The 26,781-nt window shown below is 40.4% G+C and overlaps 2 protein-coding genes across 2 annotated transcripts in view; one reads left to right on the plus strand and one right to left on the minus strand.

Moving 5' to 3' along the window:
* Nucleotides 1–13,108, plus strand: part of lmbr1 (limb development membrane protein 1) — a 29,324-nt gene extending 16,216 nt beyond the window's left edge. The window contains exons 10-17 of the mRNA XM_027022337.2: nt 680–766; nt 2,140–2,216; nt 2,482–2,559; nt 6,069–6,142; nt 6,751–6,841; nt 7,001–7,067; nt 9,203–9,364; nt 9,790–13,108. Of these exons, the coding sequence (XP_026878138.2) occupies nt 680–766; nt 2,140–2,216; nt 2,482–2,559; nt 6,069–6,142; nt 6,751–6,841; nt 7,001–7,067; nt 9,203–9,364; nt 9,790–9,875 (722 nt within the window). The 3' untranslated portion in view covers nt 9,876–13,108. The remainder of the gene's footprint in view (nt 1–679; nt 767–2,139; nt 2,217–2,481; nt 2,560–6,068; nt 6,143–6,750; nt 6,842–7,000; nt 7,068–9,202; nt 9,365–9,789) is intronic.
* rnf32 (ring finger protein 32) lies at nt 13,107–23,074 on the minus strand. Its single transcript, XM_027022338.2, has 8 exons — nt 23,057–23,074; nt 21,241–21,469; nt 20,728–20,867; nt 17,796–17,828; nt 17,539–17,663; nt 17,250–17,358; nt 14,359–14,535; nt 13,107–13,445 (listed from the first exon to the last, which is right to left on the minus strand). The coding sequence occupies exons 1-8, from the start codon at nt 23,069–23,071 to the stop codon at nt 13,236–13,238; spliced, it is 1,038 nt and encodes a 345-aa protein (XP_026878139.1). The 5' UTR covers nt 23,072–23,074; the 3' UTR covers nt 13,107–13,235.
* Nucleotides 23,075–26,781: the final 3,707 nt, after the last annotated feature.

Raw genomic sequence — 26,781 nt, forward strand, 5'->3', positions numbered from 1 at the left:
GTACAGACATGCAGGAGACAGAGGGAAGACCTGGAATGCACCTGCCCCCCCACCCTCACGTAGTTTAGTTTCTAAATACATCTTCATTAGAGGAAGCTGCAACCCTGCGAGACAAGCCGTGTCATAATCATCTTAATCGCATATTGATCAAAGCCGTTGGCTGTGCTGTCCCTGTTTGGGGGAAGGATGAGAGATGGAGTTTTTATCGTGCGCCAGTAATGCTGTAACAGTGAACTAATTGCCACGGCTGTGCCAGCGTGTGTGCATCCCCCCTGGGCTGTGCAAACCGATCCTCCGCTTTGAGGAGGGAGGGAATGACAGGAGCAAGGCAGGGAGGCAGGCAGAATGAAACAGATTTATAAAAAAAAAAAAAGGGGGGGGCTAGAGAGCTTAAGACTGAGGTTTGTGGTTTTCCTGGAGAATCCCTCTCTGGTTTTGCCCTTTACACTCTAATTTTGCCAGAGGCGCACACACACACACACACACACACACACACACACACACACACACACTCAAAATCCCACTCTCATTCTCAAATGTGGATCATCTGCCTTTGCACTTAAGAACCAGTTGAAGCAAGTATGCATCAGGCGTGCAAACATGATTTATGCCATTTGTCAGAGAGAACGCATTAAGTCTGACTTTCCGTGCCTGTTTTTCACTTACCCCTGACCCCAAGGTTCAGTGTCCCATCACCATTTGCCCCCTGATTCCCAGCATCTCTACAAGGAGCTCGACAGCGTGCAGACCCAGCGGAACAAGCTTGGTAAGATGGCCTTCCAGCATGCTTAACTGCAGCTTTTTCAGGAACGCTTTAGCACAATAAGATGTGCTGGCAGTGTGTGCCCTTTTCCACAACACCGACTGAATGACTCCCAGTGCAAATACTTCCAAGTTCCTAATTTGGAATGGGGCCAAATAAACTTCTTTTGGGTAGTAATTGTGAGTGTTGGTGCCTTTTTTGTGTGTGGGGGGGTGGCAGGTTATAAATTATTCCAGTTAGACATCAAGATGGAAGTTAAGGAAGCCACAAAGGCACTTAGGGTATTGGCTGGTGAAGCCAACTTCATCATGGCCATTTCACCCAGCGAGGTCGTTCATTTCAAAGCAGCTAAAAGCACATGCCAGAGATCAGCTGGCATGCCATGCAGAACTAGTCGAATACAGAGGCCTGCATGTCTAACCTGGGGTGAAGGGTAGCCAGGACATGTCTGTATGGTGCCAAACTCCTATTCTAATTTTACATTATTCCCCAAAGAAGAACAGCCTATAAAATATGAAATATTACATATTTAATCACACAGTTTGCACAATAAACTGCTACAGATATTGGTATGTAAGGAGTAAGGAACAATGTATGAGATTCTCACGAAGACCGTTTTCTGCCCTGGATTAATAAAATAAAGTTAAAATGCAGTTTTGTGATTATCAGTAAGTTATTTCACAGGTATATACCACACAACTAGAATGAGAAGCCTGTTTATAAAATAGGATTTCTGTAAACATAAATGTGAACATCTGACCAATGTAGCAACCTATTTTTTATAGTTAAAAACAATGTTAATATTAGTCAAAGCCTAAAATGTTAACATATTGGCCCGATTATATGAGATACTGATATATTGGACAGCCACTGCTCCAAATGTAGTGTTATTTAAAATGTTAAAAATGTTAAATGATTTTGTTAGCAGCCCATGCCTGTACATGGGCTCAGGGAAGGGTATGGTTTTGGTGTTCATAAATATTCATAAATATTTATAAATATTCATAAATATTCATTGATTCAGTGTAATCTTCCGTGATGTCTGAATGTTCAACAATAAGAAGTTTACCAGTTTTACCAGTTATTGGCCAGCCGTCACACAGCCATGACTGTGCTGATATTTTCTGTTTTATCTCTGGGTTTGATGGTTTCCAGATGATTGCTTAAGTCACCTGGAAGGAGCTAATGAAAGGAAACGAGATTTAATTTACAGCTGCTATGAGTGGGTGTGTGGGTGTGTGGGTGGGTGTGTTTTGGTACATATAAGTTCCAAAATCCACTACATAGATTTGTCACTGTGAAGTGCTGTCTGCTGAAGGACCATCAGCACACATACACACTATGGACTCTCTCCCCCCTCCCCTTTCTTCCTTCAGAGCGCCGACGGAAAGCCTCTGCTTGGGAGAAGAACCTCCTTTACCCCATTGTGATGTTGATTCTTCTTGCTGGCACGGTGTGTGTGTGCGCGACATAACTAATAATGCATGCCAACTATTGTTAATTGTTAATTCAAACCAACTGCAGCCTGTAATCCAGCACAGTTTAGTGATTTCCACGCTCAGACATGACAGAATTGAACTCCCCAGTTAACTGCCAGGTATAGGAGGTGATCACCAATCTGTGCTGGACTCTGGCACAGGAGAGGTGAGAGGCACCCTTATTTCAGTGATATCGTGGCGTTTGCTATATACATCCCTGTATCCCTGTGTCATCTCTAGGCCATCTCCGTGTTCCTGGTAGCCCTGAACATCTTGTACCTTCTTGTGGATGAAACGGCATTGCCAAAGGCATCGACGGTAAGAGGGCATGTTCGCTTAAAAATGTGAACACAAAAACAACACATCTGTAAATGCAAATGTGTCTACCAATGAGGGTACATATACACAGACACGTGCATGTTAAGTCAGCAGAGACACGCACTGCACAAGGAATTCATGTTGACACAAATAGAATTCCGGATATGCTCAGGTGGGCCTGGAGAGTGAAGATAGCACAAGATGGCTATCGGGACGGCCCCGTTTGATGTGGGTGTGAACGCGGTGCTGCATGTAGGAGCTTTTCAGACTCCATTCAGAGGCGCTCAAACACGTAGAGGCAACGAACTCGCTCCACGCACAGCACACACCCATGCGCAGATATGACCTCACCTGCTGCATGGCGTGGGAATTCCTATCTTGAATTAAATTTCAACTCAGATTGTAAAGATTTATTAAAGGTCATTCTTTTAAATGTACTTATTTAATAATGTCTGACCCAGTTGGTGAAGATTCAAGGATTCTTCATTTTTTTGTGCTTTTGCTTGTATAAAAGCAGTTTCAGTGTTGGATATGAGTAGCCTGTGCAGCTCTGCTGGGTGAAGCCGGCTAGAGAGAGATGGAGGGTGAATTTGGGAGGGCGGATGATGGGTGTGGTCTCCGGCTTGCAGTTAAAGGTTATTTTCACATCTTTGCACTTCTTGCTTTCTTTCAGAATGCTTTCATGTCTTATATTCATGCAGCGACTGTCTCTACTATATTTGACCTTGTCTCTCTGGTGTTCACCCCTCCTAGGGGTTGGGGGTGGGTGGGTGGGTGTGTGCGCGCACATGCATGCCCTGGCTACAGTGTAGATCCTGTTTCCACCTCTGTCCCTGTGCTCCTGTGTGGTTTTTTGTGTGTGTGGCAAAGCAATGCCCCCCTCCGCATTCCAATTATTTGATTAGCGCAGAGATCTTTGCCTTGGCATGACGCACGGCTGAAAATCCCCCAAATTAGGCCTGTCACAACGGCGCGAGACAGAGGCCCCTCCTGACAGGCCGCTAAACGCTCTATGCATTTGATGAGCTGGACTCGTGCCACACTTCACATCACACACTGCCGCAACAACCCCACGTAGTCACCCTTTAGAAAGATCGATATGATAAGCTTAGGTAACTTGGTACACGCGTGATTATCGTAAAATGTGGTAAGGGGGTGTAATGCTCTGAGATATTAAACTGATCAAAGCACTGCAATATAAGCAATAATGAAATCGCTTCCTATGGATTAAAAAATATGGCATTACTTAAAAAAAAGTCATTAATGTGCATCACTTATTCTAACACCATGATATTAATGTATATCACATATTATAACTTGGCTCTAGGATGTTGTGGACTGTAATGAGTGTGGGGAGGTTCAACACTAGTGAGAATGAGGCAGATATCAGATTTCATTGTTTGACCTCTCGACCTGTGACAGAAGTCAGCTGATGACATCTTGTTGCCTGCTTGTCAGCTGACAGCTTTCCGAAGCCGAGGGGGGATGTCTCTCTAATCCAAGGCAAAGGCTTTTCTTCCTCATTATCCTTCATTAGAGGAGGAACATGAAAGCATGCGGGCTGTTTTAGCATACCTGCAGGAACGCACAAGACACCCCCCCTACCCTCCAACACACACACACACACACACACACACTGCATATTCAAGCACACTTACCTGAGTGCAGGTGTTAAGTGGGAGGGAGATCTCAAAACCAACAACCACCCATGCCAGCCCTGAGCATTTTATACTCCTGGATACACGCTTTCAGCCACAGGAACAGAGGCTGACTGCTGCATCCCTGCATTATGACATCATCATCATCATCATCATCATCATCATCATAACGTGAGAGGGAGGCAAGTTTGGACAGTTGTAAATGGACACATAGTGCAGTAATCAGAGCTCTAGTTCAAGGCCTTAAAGTCCTTAAAGAACATAATTTTCTTCTTTAACATGACACATTTCTGAGTGAAATGGGGAAAGGTACGGAACTTGATTTCATCATTCGATATTTGATTGGGTTGTGAAAAGTGTCAGATCTGAATGCTAGCCTATACATGGAGGAGAATCCACGTTGACACTCTTTGCCACTACACAATGCTAGATGGTGAATAATTAGCTGAAGAACATTAGTAAAAGTGAAAAAGAGAACAGATCAGTGCCAAAGGTTATCTGTAGCAAAACTTATTTTGGCTCTCTGACAGAATTGCCATGTCCATTAATAGCAATGTACTGAATTCCATTCTTAAAACAATTTTGGCTAAAATGCCTCTAAGATAATCTGGAATTCTGCAATATTCCACCTTCTACAACATGCAAAAATTAGAGTCACCAGGCCCCTTACCATGGCATTTTAGGTATGGGGAACTAGGAAAACGAAAAACCAAATTCATGTCTCCTAGCCATGTTGCTGATGGCTCATATTACCACAGACTAGGTGGGAAGCATGCCATGATATTATTGGTTGATATTATTTTTGCCCCCCTTCAGTCCATGATGACATATTGAAACATCATAAGCTGTTTGGAGGTGGGCAGAAGTCACTGCACCTTGACTTACTGAAGATTTCAGATGAACCAGAATTTTTAAATGATTTTTGTCACTGTGAATCATGAGTCATATGACATGACATGAGTTAACAAGGTTTTAAAAAATTACATTTTGAATTCAGGTTGACATTAATGTCTTAAAAGAAGAGAGAAGAACTGCAGCTCCAGAGTGTTTTGTGCAAAATCCAACATAACCACTGAAATTGAGTACTCATTCAGAACATTCTTACTGTCACGTGCTTTCATGTGTCATTAGAGTTTTGATTTACTGATGGTCCTAAGTCATCCATTTACAGAAAAAAAAAAGACATGTTTGTTTAGCCTCTTGCTATGCAATTAATTCTAATTCTATAGGCATGTATTATTTGTCTGTTTTCCCTTCTCTTTCTTTTTTTTAATTTTTGTTTGAACACCTGTTCACGTATTCAGTGGAGCGGCAGTGAATCTGAAAAGATCTTTCATTGGCTCTGTGTCTGCACTCTGAAGCCATATGGGAATCTTTACTAATCTAAACTTTATGCATTTCTCTTAATGTTAATGTTCTATATATGTGTGTGAGCGAGAGAGATATAAAGATATGGTGTGTATGCAGGAGTGCTGTCCACCAGCATAGTGTGGCCATAGGAGGGAGAGTGAGTGGTATCATGAGGATAAAGATTCCTACATTTTCATGCAGTAACTCGTGAATCTTTTATGCATCTCACTACCTCTCAAATCCCAGCTGCTTTGTTTTTTTCACCACATTCCAATTTCATCTTCCAGTTGCTATATTGCAATGTTTATGGCACAGTTTAATCTTACTAATTTCAGGGTTTGTTTTTTTTGTTTTTTTTTTTTCCAGACTACAACTTTTCTAAAAATTCCCAAACCCATCTTTGGCAATACCTATAAAACACCTTGAATGGAAATGACTTTCTCTCTCTCTCTCTCGCTCTCTCTCTCTCTACTGCTCTCTCCCAATTTCCACATTTTTCAGGATCCAGGTATTGGCAACATGTCCCTGTCCACATTTGGGGTTGTACAAGCAGTGGTCGAAATCATTCTCATGATGTATCCTTCAGTGCTGGTGAAAACTGAGCTGCAGTAGGGCCACTGTAGCCATTGAGATTTAGGGGAAAGTTTGAAAACTGAAGATGTAATGTTTAGAAGTGTGTGAAGGTTATCGGAAAGTGTGTTTGCAGGATAAAAGATACAGGATACCTTTAATGTCACTGTAGAAGTAGTGAGATGTCATGCGCATAGATGCGTTAAAAGTCAGAATTATAATGCAATCTTAGAAATATAAGGTACTGAAGTAAGAGGTCATGGTGCACAGTGGAATAGGAGGTTGCATCTGTCTGAGTCTGTAACTATTGCACTATCCACTGCTGTAGTGAAGTGGTCACAGAATAAATATCTGTGTACACAAGTGTTTGTGTAAATGTGATTCTAAGTAGTGTACTTAGCAATAATAAATTGCACTTAATTAAATGTAAAAAGTGGAGTACAGAAGGCAGGAAGCAAAAATACTGTAGCCTGGGTGAGTCACGTCCTTGGAAACGTTAGTGGTTTTGCTGCTGCAGTGTGTGTGTGTGTGTGTGTGTGTGTGTGTGTGTGTGTGTGTGTGTGTGTGTGTGTGTGTGTGTGTGTGTGTGATCCGATCCTTGACACTGTTGCAGTTACCTGATGGTATCCTCTGTGGTGGGCTTTTATAGCCTTCGTATTTTCCAGGGTCTCACACCTAGGAAGGACGATACTACCATGACAACAGTAAAACATAACATATTAAACATATAAACATATTAAAACCATAAATTGTTTTATAAAAAAATTCCCTGATACACTCTAGTTTTTTTGGTTTATAAATTGTTTTATAAAAAAATTCCCTGATGGTTTCTACATGGAGATTCTGAGTGGATTTTCTTGCAGATCATTGGTTGCTGTGTATCCATTCTGGTCTTGAGCTCTGCATTGCCAGTCATGTCCCGAACACTTGGTAAGGTCACCCAGGGGTTGGTGGGTGTGTGGGCGCACGTCTCACTGCTTGATGAGCCCAATTAGCTTCTATCTACATGTATGCAGAGACAGTCTTAAGGCATAATGTTTAAAGAGCGGTTTCCTTATCCATAGAGTACTTATACTTGCACACTAACTCTATTATCTTGCATTCTTTTTGTCTCTCTTACACACAAACACACATACACTAACTTGGTCTCAAGCACTCTTTTTCTCTCCTTACACACACACACACACACACACACACAGCTAGACATCCTTACACATTTCCACGTACTACACACCAGTTGCTTTTGCCTCAGTAACTTTGCAGTATAAATGTGGAAAAAGAGGCTGTGACTATAACTGCCACAAACATGCTTAACTCACCACCGCTGTTCACGTAGCATTGCTTGATGTGCCTAATTGTATTTGGGAACACAATTTTTTTAATCTGTATTTCTGTTACCTAATAATAAACATGTATTTTTATATATGTGTTTTAGAGTACAGAATTTTTATGTGGTTTGTGTTTGTCTAAATTTGAGAATTTTCTTTGTGTGTGTATGTATGGATGACTAATCAAAAGCTTAAGAAATATTAATTGTCCTGCTATGTAGCATTGAATAGATGAAAAGAAACAACTGCTTGAATCAGAATCTGAGAGAATTCCATCAGTTCCCCTTCTGACTTGCATGCGCACACAACCACACATAGAGATGCACAAAGATACAGTAATACCATCACACCCTTTGTCCTGATCTGGTCCTAAAGGAAGGGCCACAAGAGTGGACAAGAGTGTGTTTGAAATGTGGTGGGAAAAGCAAACTGTAGCTGTCAGCTTTGACTTTAACACAGACCATTAACTTCTGCCATCTTAAAGGCCCCATCACTGTTTGTTCCTCACAGTTTTGTATAGAGCCTTCTAGAATGTTCCCTGTTTGTGGTCTTACTTGACCGTTGAGTAATTTAAAAATTGGTGATTGCAGGGAAAGTGGAATGACTAGGAAAATGTACTTACATTTTTTCCAAATATTTTGATATTTAGTAATCTTTATTTTACTCTAGTTAGTTCTGTATATTCCTACACTAATTAGGGTGTAATTGAGCAGTTAGTTGGATCCCAGTTAGTCAGCATGCAGATAATGAAGTAATTACTGGCCTGCCCAGAGTCAGTTGAACGCATGAGTGCAGGGAACTCTCCACCTCCAGCATCCTGTTAACTTAAAGCAATAAAAGGAGTAGCTATGCAAATGAGTCAGAAAAGCATTCTGATTGATGAGGTGCTGACTTTGATGTGAGAATGAGTGGGTGCTTATTATGTGCTAAGAGTGTCAGATGGAAACAGTCTAACTCTATAATTAATCTGTCCTAATCAATCTGTCCGATAGTACAGTAGATAGATAGATCAGCTGGAGCTTGGAAGGAGTGAAGATAAATGTTTGCAAACTTTGACTTGTGTCATTCTAATGAATGTAGATGCTGAGGTTGATGGCCCAGAGACACCTACAGACAGTGGTGGCTAAGATTTATGATGTCAGAATTATACTTGATGAAAGGAAAGTAGACAAACAGTATTGATTGAGAGTTGCCTTGTTCCAGAAGCATCCATGCCCTCCCCAACCCACACACACACACACACACACACACATATTTACCCTACATTTCTCACTCATTCCTCCTTTTCTTTCTTGTCCTTTATTTTTTCTTTTGCTCGATTCCCTGATGTCTCTCTTTCGTTCCTAATCCCTCAATTGTTCTCTTTGTGGTTAATGGCAGGACATTTAGTATATATAGACTTGTATGTTAACTTCAGATTATAAAGGAAATATTAATTTGTGGGTAGGTAGTTTAGCTGGAAGTCCTTGTAGATGGCCCCACCTTCATTTTATTTTATTGATCAGAAACATTTAGGTGCTAAACCGAACATTCTGCCTGAAATCCCTCGGTGATTAGCCTATTTATCTGTCTCCACCTGTCTACTGTCTCTGTGGCTTATTGCAAAGTGTTGTGAAAAGATGGTTTTACACAATGCAGTGGAGAATTGGTTTATATACATATGACTTTGTCACTGCAGTGTAAAATTGTCCATTTTGATGATAATTGCATCACAGTGCCCCCCATGTCTTTTGGCAGGAATAACAAGGTTTGACCTGCTGGGAGATTTTGGCCGTTTTAACTGGTTGGGAAATTTCTATATCGTCCTGTCCTACAACCTGCTGTTTGCCGTGGTCACCACGCTGTGTCTGGTGCGCAAGTTCACTTCTGCTGTGAGAGAAGAGCTCCTTAAAGCCCTGGGTAAGTGCCTAACACCTGCATCACATACCCCTGTGTGCGCTTGCTCTCTCTCTCTCTCTCCCTCCCTCCCTCCCCTCTGTTCTCTGTTTACACAAATACATGCATTTCATTGCCTGTTCCTGCAATCTGCCTCACTGTCTTTCTTTCACCCTGCCTTCATATGCCTGCATCTCCACCACCATAGAGCTGTCTTTGTTTAATCTGCAAAAGAACTGTGAATTTGGTGTGGACACATGCACGCATGCACACACATCCAAACTAAAGAGAGGATGGTCCCAGACAGATCAATCGTCTGAAACTGAGGGCATTTCCGGTGAGATGTGGGGGAAGGGCTGCTCTGTGAAGCAGCTCCGACAGGACCAATCTGTCTGGGAGAGTGGATGAAGCTTCTTAATAAACACTTTCTCTTATCTCCTTGGTTTCAGGTCTGGATAAACTGAATCTGTCAAACAGCCCAGCAGATGCAGAGTCAAGCAAACTATCAGCCAATGGTCATCAGAAGACTCTCTGAGATGTGTGCACGCTCTTCTACTCGCTCATGCTCGCACTCTCTCTCTCTTTCACATACGCACATGTACCTCCCTCACTCTCACTCCCAAAGAGCATACGGTATGTTTTCACAATTAAAGAAAGGATAGCAGTTGTTAAACAGCCTGTAAAATGAGGGGAGAAATATTCTTGAGTCAAGTACATGAAGATGATGATACCCATCCAACTTCTAGCAGGAAAGTGAGCGGTTGGCATCTATGGTACATCACTTGGCCAGATCAGACCAGTGTGAAATGGCTTCATGAACTGCAGTGAGAGAGAGACAGATATTGAATCCAGTTTCACTGTAGTGTCCTTTTTAGCAGGACTTTCCCACCATCCGACTGGCTGAGTGTGCAGGTGTACCCTTGGCACACTGGTGCACTGTGCTTGTTTTGTACCTTGTCCAGCTATCTGCAATGTATACATTCTTTTAGTTCATGTACTACCTATTTTTCTTTTCTCTGGTGTCTGCATGCCTGTTCCACAGTAATTCATTCTCTTTCTCTTCTCTCATTCTTGGTTGTATTTTGGACCTGTCCAGTGGGCACCTACTTAAGACATTATTCAGAATGCTTAATGGAAAGTCTGATGAGCACTGCATTATCACAGCCTCTTATACTTTTATTATGCTTTACAACACTTTGACTGTGCATTACCCACCCCCTCATGATTTGTGATTGGGTTTGTGATTAGCAGGCTCTGATAAGCATGGTTGAAGTAGGTGTACTGTGACAAGCAGACTGAGAGCAGCTACTGGATCAATAATGGTCTCTGCGGGGTTTTTGCAGCAAACCGATCAATGATGGGGTCTTAGCCATCACAACTCCTGCTACGGAGGAACGATTATAGGTGTCAATGAATTATAGATACCTACAAAGAGTTGTGGTTTCATGCAGCTATTGCTTGCGCCAGGCAGTAGTCTGCTGACTGTTCCATAGGTATAGCACAGCATATATATTGGTGTAGGAAGACTGATTTGGGAAGGGGGGGCGGGGGGATACCAGTGCATGGAAAAAAAGGTGATTTGCTTCACCATCGAAAAAAAAAAACAAGGCAAGACTTTTGTAGTGGTCATCAAATGAACAGTGATATAAATTTGCCTTATTCGTGCTAATGGCCCTAATGAAGTGTGTGCAGAGGCAGCGTGTGAGCTCAGAGCTGCTACTGCTAAAGGTGCTTTGCTTCCTGTCCCATGCCAGGCTATATTCTCTGTGCTGAAATCATTACAGGCGGATGCGCGTCGTGCATGCACGCATGCGTGCTGGGTGAGCTCGGCCAGCCTCAGTGTGTGCATTATCAGTGCAAACAGCCGAGGAACACGGAAACCAGGTCTTAGCTTATCACAGCTGGGGAAACAAAATCAGACACATGGCCTCTGGGGGAAAAAAAAACTCAAGTTAAATGTGAATTCCAAGGTATTGCACTTGGTGATATGCATGTATATAGCATATTTTGCTTTACAAATAGCTACTGTTTACTGAGACCAGTGTAGAGGTAGGTCTCTTTGTAAAGAGCAACACTAGATGTAGATAGCTAAGATGTATGATGATCATTTCTTTCTTACTTTTAGTTCGATGTAAATTGCATTTGCAGTAGTTTCTTCAGTCTTCATCATTAGACTCACAGGTCATTCTTGACATTTCTCTTAGATATGTTGTTTATTCATTAAGAAAAAAATGCAATGTAAATGTATTTTTGTGTGTGTCTTTTTGGCAGAATATATGGACAACATATTAGGTCTGTCAGCCTTATGTACAGTCTGTGATATCTGTAGAATAGGCCAGTGAATTCGTAACTCTGCAATGTTGGTGGTTGTCAAATATTCACCTCCAATGCCTTAACTAGGGAGGATTTTATAGGCTTTTCTATTAGTTGTCATGCATTGTGCAGTTTGTGTGTGTGTGTGTGTGTGTGTGTGTGTGTGTGTGTGTGTTTGTATGTGTATGTGTGTATTTTGCGTGAATAACTGTGTGTGAAGGAGACAGCAATGTCTGTTAGCACCTTTTTATAGACTAATTCACTGTGAACCCTCATGTGACAGTCAAAGCATGTATAAACCAAAAACAAAAAGCAGAACACTTCATAAAAAGGCCAAAGGATGAAGATTCGGATATAAGACTCTACAAATACATAATGGCTAAAATGATATGAAGAAGAAATGGTTTAGTGGTTTAGATTAAAAAAAAATTATTCTGTGACAGAAAGAATTCATATGAGGGGCACTGAATTTAAAGCCTGTGAAAAGGTAAGGTAAAAAAAATAAATTCCCTGAATCGCCAATACATTTTAAGCTTGAAAGTTGTGTAATTGTTGATTGTGTGTTGTGAATGAAGGGCTTTTTTGGGAATCTATAAAGTATGCAATGTGATTTCCTGTTTTGCACAAGCGTACAGTGTTTTGTAAAGAAATGGGTGAAAATGTGGGTGTTAGATCCTACAGTTACTGTGAACAAATCAATCTCTCGCTCTCTTCACTCACTCGCTCTCTCTCTCACTCTCTCGCTCTCTCTCTCTTCCCATAAGTCAGATAATAAAGGTCCATAAATATTCTAGGTTGACAGAGCTATTTTCTATAATTCTGTCTTCTCTGAAACCTAAAGGAACGTTGTCAGGTTGGCCCTTTCTGCAGTGCAGGTTTCTGTGTGCCACTCTTGTGTATGAGAGCAAAACAAATATTTCATTACACTAATTAAACTTTGAAAAGTTCACTCCGTTCTTATGACTTTTTTATGATTTGGTGTACAATGAAGAAAAAAATATATAGAATCTTCTGAACTTTTTTTTCTGCAAGAATTATTCAGATGTGAATTTGAGTCGGGTGGGTGGGTTTGTCCTGATGACACCGTTGCCTGAGAGGTCTATGAATTTCCTCTTGTTCTTCCTGAGTGTGCGCTCTCTCTCTCTCTCGCTCTTGCTCTCTCTCTCGCGCTCTCTCTCTCTCTCCATGGTCTCTATCTCTCTCTCTCTCTCCGTGGTCTCTATCTACCAGAGGATCGATACAAAGAGAACTCTCCAACTTTTTTGTGTTTGTGCATGTTACTTTTTATAATGTGAGAATTGTTTTTGCTCAGTGTTTTTATGTCTTCCATGTATACATCTTCCCCCCCCCCCAAATTTTTGTTCATGTTTTTGTATAATGTCCCATGCTATCTTTTAGTTTACATTGTACTTTTTTCAGATTATAATAAAACTTGCGACAACTTGTTCATGTGTATTTGGTGTTCTGATGGTTGTGCTTTATTGTGCATGCAGCAGGAATCTGATTATGTAGTTTTATTCTCTACAGATGGCTACAGGTAAAGGTCATACATTGCTGGTTGTTCATGGCTAATGGTGGAGTCCTATACAGGCCTGGTAGTATAGGAACAGCGGCAGAGGGGGCACGTGGGCTCACTGTCTAGGCAGAAGCGCTCAAAAGCTTGAAGGCAGGTTGTGTGGAAGAGATGAGAGCAGGAGAGAAGCAGGAGGGGTCTGGCTTGTGTACACCTGACACCAGTGGCGCTCAGTGGGGTCAGGCAAATGGGGCAGTCCCGGACATCTCGCTGGATAGCCTGGAGAGTCAGGGCACAGATTGAGCGCTTGTTTTAATGTTGGTAAAATGTAAGTTTATAAGTACCTTTAGTGATTGAGAGAGCCTGAAACTGAGAGCCACAACCTTTTTGTTGTTTTTCTTTCACAATTGTATATGAGTTGGGAAGGATGGGACAGAAAGCTCATGTTGGTTCAGTTTTTATATACAAATTTCTTAAACAAGATATTGAACAGTGATGGTGCTGGCAGTGTACTCAAGATCTCAGGGTGACAAATGAGGCGTCACCCATTGCATCCAGGAAACATTAGCAGGAGGACCTGGATTTATGTCACTATTAGAAAGTACATCCAGTTCCAACCACCCTCGGTAACAGAAGGTGGGCGCACGCTGCTAATCATTAACCCATCAAGAACTTGCTTTATTCAGATGACTGTAAGATGGGTCGGTGGCCAGGTGAATGGCTCGATGGGTCAACGTAGCAGTGGAACATGTCAAAAGAGCAGGGTCCTGAAATAAGCATTGAAATGCTGCCATCTACCTGACCACTAACCAGGGGGCTGTTGTCAATTAGAACAGTAGATAGCACATGACAACTGGACAGTACAGAGCAACATCCTTGCTTTTCTTTTCAGCTCCTGCTGTCAAAGAAAGCCCATAGGCTGCCCTAACCTTGGAACTTGTGTGTTTCTCATAAACGCTGCATATATCCCATCATTCATGAGTAGCGTAAGCGATCTCTCAGAGAACAGATTCAGATGAGTTGAATCATCTGTGGTGAGGAACAGGGTTCGCTGGCGGGGCAGGTGAGGGCATGCCAGGTAGAGGGGCAAAGCTCAGGACTGCCAGCACATAGGGATTAGGGCCATTGACGAACTGCTCTGATAAAAACACAGCAGTGTTTGTGTGTGTGCACACGCATTGTGCCTTCATACCTTGTACTGAGCCTGCAGCCAGTGTTCTTCATCCATTTCAGAGATGCTCGAACGGCTCCTGTCGAAGTGCCGGAAGATGTCTCGACTGGAAGCAATGCTGCGATCGATGTCACGGAGGAACTCCTCCACATCACTGGGAGCGCAGGACTGCACCAAATTGTCATTCAGCTCCTGAAACTGATAAAAAAATACACTGCATGAGAATGGGTTTTTGGAGAGTTGGCTAGTTGTCACAGCTCAAGCTATTGCCCACAGGATTAAAAGTCTGACCAACAGACATGAAGAAGTGTTGGAAAGTTCTGGATTATCCCCAAAGACAAAGTCCACACAAACCCAGCACTGTACAGAAAGCCCTCAGCGTGAAACAAAAGGCTTCTTTACAACTCTGCCTGATCAGTAATTAAACATACACGAAAACATCCGAATGAGTTGAACATGTAAGAGCTCCTCAAAGAGAAGACAAACAGAACACAGTCATGTGAACTTTGCCTCCCTCTATTCAGAGAGAATGGAGCAGGTACAATCAATCTTAATGTCACCAATTCGCCTCTCTAATGTGTTGACTTATGGTAGGGAGCTGAAAAAGGAGTTAAAGAAAAAACAGGGAGCAGTTGATAAGCAAGGCTCCCTGCCTTGCTTGCCTTGGTTCTGTACTTGTTGAGCTGGTTAAAGAATGTTTTATTAGCAGAAACATTCCGGGGGGGGGGGGGGCAAAAGAAAAAAAAAAAACAACAAGCATGTATCCTTCTGCTTGCAACATGTGCAACTTCATATCCTTAAAACCTGAATATGCAAACACGCATGAGTAAAAATGTATGTTTTGGATGTATTCAAGATGCTTTTACTTTATCATAGGCCTTAACAGAGCCTTTTCCTTCATGCGTCACCTAGTCAAGGTCAGATCAGTGCATATGTGAGGAAACCCCCCTCCCAGCCCATTCTGCAATACAAGACAATAAATCCTGCAGGCAGCAATGACTGGCCTGTACAGTCTGTACTCCCCAGCTCCCTTTTAAGCCTATACAGTGTGCTGTAAAGCACTCAAGAGTATAGAAACGTGGTGTATACACTCAGTTGCTGCTTTATTGCGTGCACCTATCTTACAACCACATTTTATACAGATTTGAAGCCATGTTTGTTGCCATCCACAACTGAAGATTGGTACAATCTTCCAGCTCATCACTAGTTATTTCTTGAGCACTGAACCACTGCTGACTGGGTGGTAACTGGGTGCCGGACCATTCTCAACACAGCAGGAAGATGGACATGGTAGTGTGTACTGTGCATAGTTCCTGATTCATTATCACGTATATCAGAAACTTTGTACACATATGCTTGGAAAGAAAAAAAAGACCAAATGTGCTTTCTCTCGGTATATAATTGATTCATATCTCAACAAGCAATTTATATCGACTCATATCACATGAAGCAATTTAATTTGGTCAACTGACTGGGGAGAGAACAGTAATTCCACAAACTGACTAAATCCTTTTTTCTTTATTTTCTCCCATTGTCCAAGCTGTGTTATCCTTTGGGAAGGCAAAGATTGATGTGTTTCTTCTAAGCGTTTTGTTGAGGTTGTTTCAAAATGTGGCTCACCAGTGGCTCACCCAGCCTTAAAGTATGGCCTGCAAGCCAAAGCAGGCTGCTGATACCATGGCAATACTCAGACCAATTGCCATGCTTAGATGTAAAGAATGGGGTGACGTTCAGTTGTTTGTCAGTCACATCTTACAAGAGGGTGGACACCCTCAGCTAAGGCACCTTGGGTGTAAAAAAAACAAACAAACCCAAACAAGTGTCATAGTAACAAAATAAAGAAAAAACTATGGTCTATGGACACATGTCAATGCTGTCAAGCCTACATTCTTGTGTACTGCAAAATAAGTTGTTTTTAAGTGAAAATCACTGGAGAAGTGTACTTGGAAGGGTGTATAAATGCTCTGGATTCTAATTTGCTGAAATACCCAAGGCAACATAAAACAAGTGGACATGGCACTGTAGGTATACAGTACGTAATGATGCATAAGACAGAATGTGATGGGTTTATGAGATTTTAAACCACTAGCCCTGATTTCCAGTGGTCATATGGTAATTGGATCAAAAGTAATGAAATCAGCCTTTTATTTAAGGATAAACACATCTGTGATTTTCTTCTCAGGAATCAAATAATTAAATGGATGCTGAGGAGGTGGGATTTACAGCCTTGTACCCTTATGCAGCCAATCACTCCTAAGCTTCTCCAAGAGCCTGAAAGTATATCATCCATCAAAACAAGCAAAAGGAGAGAGAGAATATGAATAATCAGGTAAAACACACACAGCTGCAGTGTTTGTGTGGGCCTCAGAAATGCCCAGCGTGTTTGAGCCACACACACACACACACTCATCAAAACAAAGTATCAATAACAAACACTCTGACTGCAGATGTGAACTGGGATCAGCCTCATATATTGCATTTGATGCCCAACATCACACTGCTGTCTTAGCTTATGTAAAGACAAAACAAGCATGTATGTGTATGAAACAAATATATACTGAACATGTAAAACCATAAAGGAGGAAAATGCCTAAGAGGATTATGTTAGTGTAATTTGGTATGGTAAAATTATAATAATTCTAATTCTCATAATGTAATTTCTAATATGTTTATGTAAATGTATGTTGTTATGCACAATTAGAAAACAAAATTGCACTTAGTCAAGCAGAATCCAAGCCCTGGAGTTATTCATGTATTTATACATTACTACTCATATGATCATCGTATTTCAAAATTAATGATTGCATTGTTTGTCTGCAAACTGGGCGGGCAGCCAATTCTCACACCTTTTGTGCCATTTGATTGAATTATATTGAAAGCACTGGATTCACAAACAAAAAGCACTGTTTTACCTTCGCCTCAAAGAACTGTCGTCTTAAGCACGGGTCATTTGGAGGAAGCCGCTTCCGGACATTTCTGTACCATTTGCGAGCAGCGTAGCCGCGCCAGCAGGCCTGGATTCTGAAGCACAGGGAAAGGGCACAGAGAAGACACCACACCACCTCTGATAAATTTATACCTACAGAATGCATTTAAGAATGATGAGACCACCCTATGTTGTACAAATACACACATTTGGCATTAATGGACTAGGCCTACTTAATGTATGTTAGTTGCATCTGTGGCCCATGGCCGGCATACCTGACAGTGCACTTCTCCCTATAGAGCCTGGCACCATCGTGGATCAATCGGGTCTCATACTGCTCTCTCCTGCACATGGGACAGCACTTTCTTCCCGAAAAGCACTCAAAGGCCTCCAGACATGTCTGCGTGCCAGCAATGAATCTCTCTGTAACCGGTGTGGTTGCTGATGGCCTGTCAGGCCAACACACAAACTTCACAGCTATTTTATGCATCACATGGAAGTGTTATCCATGGCAACCCATGATTTAACTTACTTTGTGAAATACATGAGAACAGGAAAGCAGAACCTATCAGGACATACAAATGACATAAATGAAAATAAGTAAATAAAGTTAATTGGTTAATTTTTTCTAAATGTTGGATCAATTATATTGAATTTACAGATATATTTTATAATAATTTAAGAATGTTTGGATACATTTCAAAACCTTGCCATTATCATCATGTAGTACCTTGGGTACAAACAAAAAAGTTAATAAATAAAAATAGCTGTCTGTGTCAAATTTTTCATATTGGTGGCAAACCATCCAAGCAGACACAGTAGAAGTCAATTCCCTTACAGAACGTTGAACAACTTTATTGGAATATTGTAAATGGGCAACAACACTGGAAACAGCCTAGTCAAATCTCACACCAATAGCAGAAGCCATACCTGGTGCGTTTGGGGATTACTATTGAAACCTTCAGTAGTTATTGTCTCAGGCCCAACACCACACAAGAAGATTTCTATTTTTCTTACCCAAAGAATTCACTTTGAATTTTATATTAGCATTTCAACAATGGCACACAGCAGAAGACTTGTAGAGACGTTCTTGTGATTGGTCACATATCTGCTCACAGGGGACACGGGAAAAATTTGAATGACTGTTCTCATGTCTGATTGATTGAAGTGTGGACATATTCCCTAGGGTCTTGCAGAGAAGGGACTGTTTTCCACAGTCTATTTTCTAAGTTTTTTTTGGAAGTACTCTGTGTGTGTGTGTGTGTGTGTGTGTGTGTGTGTGTGTGTGTGTGTGTGTGTGTGTGTGCGCGCATGCATGCAGAACAAGGAGAACCGTTGATTTCTCATTGTTTTCAGACAAAACACTGAACATCCCACAGGGCAGACTCTAGTATTTATAATCAGCTACTGCAGCTTTTGTAAGTGTGCTAGTGTGTCGGTCTGTGTGGGGGTGTGTATGCGCAGCATCAGGTAAAATGTCACAAACACTCCCGCTAAGTCCACACATGAAATAATGCAAAGATAATTTTGCTCACATATCCACAAAAGATAGAAATAAGAAAGCAACAAAGTCTAACCAAAAATGAACTCATCAGAATATGTTAGAGCTCATGTTGCAAAGACAATAGATATTTTAGCAATTGGAGATTTAGAAAATTTGCTTTTGGCTATATAAGCATATGTGCCCTTAGTAAACTGATAATTATACTAAAGTGTCACTATGCTGCTGCTTTCAAGCTACAAACTAAGGTAACAATCACAAATAATAGCAATCATGCTCCCATTGCTGGGAATTAAAGTGAGGTTTTATTTGTATTTGGCCATAGATTTTGGTTTGAAGACAACATTACATCTTGATGAAATCCCTTGTAATTGAATCTATATGCTTAACAGGCACTAAATGTATTTTATCTTTTGGAAGATTTAAGGGGTTTCCAGCTTTACTTGAAATTCTTTTTAGAACTGATCATAAATGTGCACAAAACCAATTTTTCACATTTTTAAAAAACTTTACTGTCATCATAGATGATGTGGACATCTTTACTGTCATCATAGAAATGTACAGTGAAAAGTTGTATGTATGTTGTATCTCTTCTATAAAGCAGCTAAAACATGAAAGAGTAATAAAATAATATATAACAACAAATAACAAAAACAATAAGTGAAGGTGCATGTGTCTGCAATTTGACCATAGAGGGGAGGTGCTTCTGAATAAATGACAATGCAAATTTTCAAGTAATCTTTACCACCCTTTAAACAAATTAAATTTAAATTAAACAAATTCAAATTGAATTGTCTGAAAGGAAAGTATTCATTAATATCTTAAAAGTTTTAAATATGGTAACCTGAAGAACAACACAATGTTTAATTACTAGTCCAGTGTATGATTTATATTTTAATTTCTTTGACTGTACTATTCTCCCATTTTAAAGTGTGTGATGAAAAAGTGGAAATTACAAACAGCTTCATGCTTTGAACTCTTAAATTACTGTCTAATCTAGATAGCAACCCAGAACATTAAGACTTAAATAATGATTCCACACAGACCTAAATGCTGACTGTCAAACACATTAACAGGTAATATATTACAGTTTGCAAACCTATGATTATACCTTACATGCAATCAGCATTTTATATCTCTACTGATTTATGTCTGCAGTAATTACTATTAGTGTAAATGGCAATTATGTGGAGAAGTATACCAAATAATAATTGCTTTGATAACTGTAACTGCTTATTAACTTGTAAAAAAAATTGTTGCAATTTTTTCCCATTTCAATCCAAACCAATTACTGTGCTTTAATTGATCTGAAATGAATAACAAGTTTGTTTTCTTAAAGCCTCTGAGGTGAATTCACACACACATAGAAGCTAATATTTACACATGTGTCAATGGCAGCTGGGCTTTGTGGATCTGTTCAAATGGTGCTTTCCTTTCCCAGGACTTTTTGGCCAGATTGGCCTCAGATTGCTCAGAAATGAAAGATATCAGCCCATCCCAATCAAGCAGTGAGCCAGCAGTCCAGACTAGTTCTAGTAAAAGTCCTCATGTCCCACCCAGACACTTCACATTTTGCCACATTGCAGCACCCAGCATGCCTAAAACAGGCAATGAACACTTAATATGGGTCTAAAGGCTCTAGTAAAATGGGGACCATTTGTTGGGTCCTGACAGACAGAAACACTAGAAACACTGGATAACAGAAAAGCCAATGTGATTTGTGTGTATATTATATGATTATAAGATGTCTATTATCAGTAAAGATCATATATAAATCTTACACCGAAGATTGGCAGACATTCACTTAAATGCGTCGTTATGTTTGTAGTATGTGGGTGGACAGGAAATTGGACTGCAGGTGGAACATTGCTCATGTGGAGTACTGTGGACCTGAGAGAAGCACATACTGGTGGATATATGTATGTAATACTCATGGCTGTGGTGGCTTATGGATAAACATTACTTGTGGCTGAAGGCGGAATTCCTCTCTGCAAATGACACAAGGATGGACAGAGTCTCCTTCCTGGAGAGACCTGGACTTGATGCCTGTCCATTCCACAGCTGTCAGTCTTCTAGGAGCTGCCACTAAACCCAGCCTCTGGGCTACTCATAGGGAACATCACAGACATAATGATATGCCATGGTGATAAATGACCTATCCCTTGCTGCAAACCATCTCAGAGCTTAGTAAGACAAGCACTGTGTCTCAGTCAAAACATCAAAAACGAACATGTATTCAAGTTCACATCACATATCTTTGGTTGCCATACTGTGTACAACCAGTTATAATACAGCATGTATACAGCATGCTTCTTCTCAGAAGTTTCTCAACAGTCTTCAATTTAACTACACTGTGCACACTGTTAATGATAAGGTTTATTTGGGAGAGAAAGAAAGAAAATAAATCTAAGCCTTTGTGTGAATGGCTTGTCATATAGTACTTCAGCAGTGTGAGAGCACTAGGCTACCAGCATACCCAGTGTTAGTGGTGGAGGTGCTGGGTCCAGGACATACTCTCTCTCGTCTCCTGGTCTGTGTTCAGTGTGTGTGTGCCTGACCGTGGGTTGCTGGGCTCTGTGGGGTCCACAGCATGCGTAGTCTGGCAGACACAGGCTCTGTAGTTTAGGATCACTCCGTATGATGTGGTCCTGCAGTGCTACAGCTGCAAGTGCCAATTTCCTTCCCCCCACTCCAGAGCCACGCCCCTGTGTGACATGAAGCTGTTTGATTACATGAAGCATTTTTCATACACATATCCAGCTCTGCATAATAGGGAACGTGAATAGGATCTGTGGATATGTTATTCAGTATAGGTGTAGAGTTAGAGACTATAGCCTGTCAGTTTGCACGTTTTTAACCACAGGGCTATGGTTGGCTGTATATTTCTGACCAGCAGTGCAGTAACAGGGATGTATATTACCAGCAACAGTGCCATGCCAGACAGAACACCTACTACCTTGGGTATACAATATCAGTGTCAATGCTCTGTTGAGAACAGTAGTTCTTTTGGGTGGTAATAATAGTGATCAGAAACAGAAGTGTTGAATTGGCTAGATTGTGCCTGACTAATTGTTCGTTGCAACAGCTGTTCTGCATTGTAATTTAAATCAATAAAATAAAGTGGCTTGCAGAAAGGTTTCCGGCTAATGTTTTAGTGTCTTAAGATGTCTTACCCGAAACTCATAGGCTATATAAACAAATGCTAACTGTTCCTTTCCTTCAAATTTCCTACAGTTGAACTCCAAAATGTTCTTGTAACGATATACAACAAAACCAACAATTAGGGCCTTAATACTGCTCAAGCAGTCAGCTACTGCTGTGTCTATGGCAGGTAAGCACCTAGTCCTGCTGGAACCGAATGTTTCGGATAAATAAATAAATGGTGCCTACTGTGATACATTAACAGGGCTACATTTAAATAGATACATTTAGATACATCTAAAAGCAGCGCTGACGTATACGAGCAGCAGTGATTTTGGGGGCACGATGCAATTTCTTTACAAATGTAAGGTATGTATGATTGTTGTTAACTAGCTAACACAGTGATGTGGGAAACGTGGGCAGTATAGTCGCATGTTTCCTGTTATTTAACTTAGCTAACGTTAACGTAATCTAGCTAAAGGTACTTTGTAACGTTAATCTAACTACTTGCAGTTTAAAATGCAGAAGACCAACTAAAGGTTTGTAACGTTATTCTTAAAACTGTAAAATAAAATCAGTTGACACTGAACCGTCGGTATACTGGCAACGTATACTAGCAGTGCTACACTTTTCAAGCCTGTTCCAGTTCAATAACCTCTGTATCAAAACGCTGCCATCCATTTTAAGACATCATATCTTAGAAACTGAAGGCAGTCAATGACGGCGACATAGCTACGCTAACCTAGATGCCTTCCTATGAGTTTTCTTGCACCACAATCACCTAGAGCGGTGGGCAACTACACGTACATTCAGCCTGAAAGAACATTAATTGAGCTAGACAACCGCTCACAAAACTATGCAAAACGCAGCTCGTAGCCAGCTAGCTAAAACAACACCACTATTCATGAATTTAAATTGATATGAAATATGTAACCTAGCTAGCTATGTAAATGCTAGAATAGCGTCCTCAGACAAGCAACATAAATTCCAAACCTTTTAAAGATGCTATAAGTAAAGTGCTATAAAATATATAAATGCATATATTTTTTTTTACATTTTCTAATGTACTCATACTCGACTCGAAAAGAAGTAATGTAACATAGCTTAGCTAGACTAAATAATAAAGTAAGGTTATACAAGGAAAAGCTTACCTTCAGCATTGTCATAAAAATCTCTGTTAGCTGGTTGCTTAGTAACGAAGTTCCTTCCCAGACAATGTAGCTGCTGTTGGTTATTTTTTTAGCAAATGTGCATAGTGATTTACTGCTGTAAGAGTTTCAAGCCACAGTGTGATCTTAAAAGAGATTGTTTACTTCAGTTTTATGTCATAGAAACATTTATTCTTTGGGACAATTCCTTGGAGCTGTTTGAAGAGCTCAAAGAAACATTCCCACTATATCAAGAACCAATGTATATAAGTCCATTAGTAATGTTAGCAGGCTGTAATTATGCATTTTGTCAGCATAGCTCCTATTGCTTTCTGTGAGACTCCTTAAAATAAATGAACAAATGTTTTTAGTGTCAATATTCATTATAAATATTTGTCCTACTATTTTAATGTGATCTTGCAGACAAAGACAAAGTGAACTAATAAAAACAGTAAATGGTTGTTATTATATACACACATATGATCTGTATACACACATAAATTATTACCTGTTAATAAATAAATGAATGAAACTAATTAATTAATTAATTTAAAAAAAACCTCCTTTAATATACACTAAATGTGATGTCTATAAATGGTATCTGTAAAGTGAAGGATTCCATCCAGCTGTCAGCACACAAAGCTAATCTGCACATGCCTGCATCATGAGTTCAGGTCTCACTGACTGGCCGTTCGTACACCATGTTCATCAGTGTTCCAGAAAACTGTGTGGAACAATTTATTAGTGAACAATTTAGAGTTCCCAGTGAAAAGCTTGTTGTCTCTTTGCTCTCTGATTCTTAGACTTTCAGTTGTGTTTTGAAGTAGGCAATCAATTTTTTTTTTTAAAGGCATAGGCACCCAATCCATACCATAAAGGTTGCTTTCTTAAAACTGTCATCAAAATGGATTTCAGTGCACACTCTCATTTTCAACAGGGACACTGTTTGTCTTCACTCTCTCTATAAATGCCATTTTTAAAGGGCTTCTCTGTTTGGCTTTCTTCCCCTTTGAGCCTCTTCACCTGTTCTGTGGTATTTTGAAAAGGAAGAACTCAGCGTGTCGTGCAAAGAGCTCATGAGTTACGGAACGGAGGAGAAAAGAGTGAGAAGAGGTCTGGCGGTGTGATGTTTTAAAAGGAAGCCTCCGCTCAGCTCCTTTGCAAACTCGAGGAGGCACAGACAGCCTGAAAAGGCCCAAGTAATCCAGCTATTTATCTCTGTTCAAAGAGGAGAAGCAGGTATGTGATCTAAAAAGCAAGTCCAGATACCATAGGAAAAAGGACATGTTGAAGGAACAGCCATTCTTTACTGAGTTTGTAAACTGACAATAGGGGCTGGATGACCAGTTGAACACAAAATAAATGGAAAAACACCATTATAGATTATATGATTATAAACATCAACAGTGTTTAAAAAAAACAAAAAAACAACAACAACCACCCAGAGGCTATATTTTCACTGGAGTTATTTTTTATAGATAAAAAAAAGAGTAACACATAGAAAATGTAAGGATGTGAGGATATTTTATATTCATGCATTCTTTATTTTTCTGCATTTTAACAATGGATTTTTTAAAAATAATGTTTCTGAGAGTAGATTGAGTCCTTGCTTATGGGTTGATGGCTTTTTAAAAATAAATGTTTAAATTAAATCAATTTGATGAGCAGTTTTTATCTATACCTTTGTATTGGCTTGCATCAACCACATATGATACTCATTGTAGAAGTCTGTGGATGATTTCATATTCTGTGGACAGAAATTAAATGTAATTTTCCACAAAAAAACCCCCACCACAATTTGTGTCTCATAACAAGGAGGCATATGTAGTTAAACAGGGCTTAGACCGCATGCAAATACAATATACTTTGGGTCTGCTAGAGGGAGCCAACTATTCCTGAAAGTTCTCCATCTCATCAGTGGTAATATGCATTTCACTTGCAGCTAACCTAATGAAAAGGCTGTAGAAGTAATAGAAGCCTTCCCCTAAAATGCATGATAAAATATGGCATTGTGTGATTTTGAATAATTGGATGGGGTCTGAGCTAATGTCAGGGTGTTACAGTTAATTACTAATTATGTCAATTCTAGCAATAACCCTGAAACCAGTTTCCTCTGGTGGAGAACAGACAGATATTAAATTATATTATGAGCTAGCTATAACAATTTCCTAATATGACTTTAATTACCTGATGGATAACTACTCCTTGGCTGGTTTGAGTGGGAACCAGAAATGCAGTACTGCTGTCATCTCTTGCATCATCACTGACTACATAAGCCTGTAAAAGTAATGAAATAAATAAATAAAATAGCATTCACAGTATTTTGAGAGATAGAGGTCCATATTGCTCTAACATGTCCTCTGTAAATGAAATACAAATCACTGTTGGCTTTGGGTTTTTTATTTCATCCACTAAGTGCTACATTACCTCATGCTTTGGACCTGACAATGGATTTCCCATAAATACTTTGGCAGCCAAAATGACAAACACTCACATATCACAGAATGTGGCAGAACCTATTAGCACTTGAGAAGTTATCGATCAGTTGCTTAATCTGTCTGAGGGGTCCTTCTGTTGTTCTGTTTTGGCTGCCTCTTCTGAAGACCCTTCTGAACTCCTCATTGTTAATTAGAAAGGCTAAGTCAAAATTGCAGCATGTGAATCGAGAGTCAGAGCATCCACCACAGTGCACAGGAAACTTGCAGAGTTGCATAGTGAACGTCTTCATCCCTACCTCCTTAGTTGCCTACTGCAACTCCAGTTCTGCAGTCTTCTCATGGATCCTAGACCATAGTCAAAAGGATTACATTTGCCTCAGCTAATTGCTTAAATGCCATATAGACATTGCCCTATGTTTGGATGAAATAATTTCTCATCTGCTGCTACTGAACCCATGGATTTCTTACCCACTGACTATAATTTTTGATTGCTGAGATTTGATGTAGTACCCTGGTTAATCACTGTTTCTTTCTGAATTCAGTTGAATCGCTGAATTCACTAACAATATGTTTGCCCACTAATGTTATCATATAGATAATAATAGGTCTCAAATGGGTTAGCATGGTGTACATGTGTCTATTCTGTTTTAAATTTAGGAAGGGAGTTGTTTGCATTTCAAAATCAGCCTGCAAGTTATATCTGTAAGGGATTGCTGAGTGAGAATGTAAAGGTCACAAAATATTTCTGCTCAAAAGCCACAGGAAACAAAGTGCTTTTGTGTTCCTCTATCATCAGGAAACCAAGTGAGCAAATTACAAAATCTCACAATGATAAACTGATTCATTTATTGTCTTAGAAGTCCATTCTAATATTACATGCCATACTATTGGATGTTTGCAGTCTCTCTGTATGTGCCTTCCCACCCACCAACATGGCTGTGATCAGAAATATGTTTGCTCATCTGTAATAATTCTTCTGTATTCTTCGCTGTTGTTCTCCAAACCCCTAAACACTCTCTCTGAGTGCCAAGCAGATTTCACTTGAATGTCGCAGTGGTGCCTGCAAATCGGCGCAGCTCAAAGCCATCCCGTCCCTGTAATGGCTGATAATTGAGCAGAATACATCGCAGGGGCTGAAAATAGGCCGCTGTAATGACCATAAATTGTAGCCCAGGAAGGCTTAACACACAGAACACGGCGGTCCCTGCTGTGTCTGAGAGCCTCCTTAACCTCCTGCTCAGAACCTGCCTCGCGCTGCTCCTTTCCCCTCCTGCTGATTTCATATATGGG

This window comes from Electrophorus electricus, chromosome 18, assembly GCF_013358815.1.
Source record: "Electrophorus electricus isolate fEleEle1 chromosome 18, fEleEle1.pri, whole genome shotgun sequence".
Lineage (NCBI taxonomy): Eukaryota > Metazoa > Chordata > Actinopteri > Gymnotiformes > Gymnotidae > Electrophorus > Electrophorus electricus.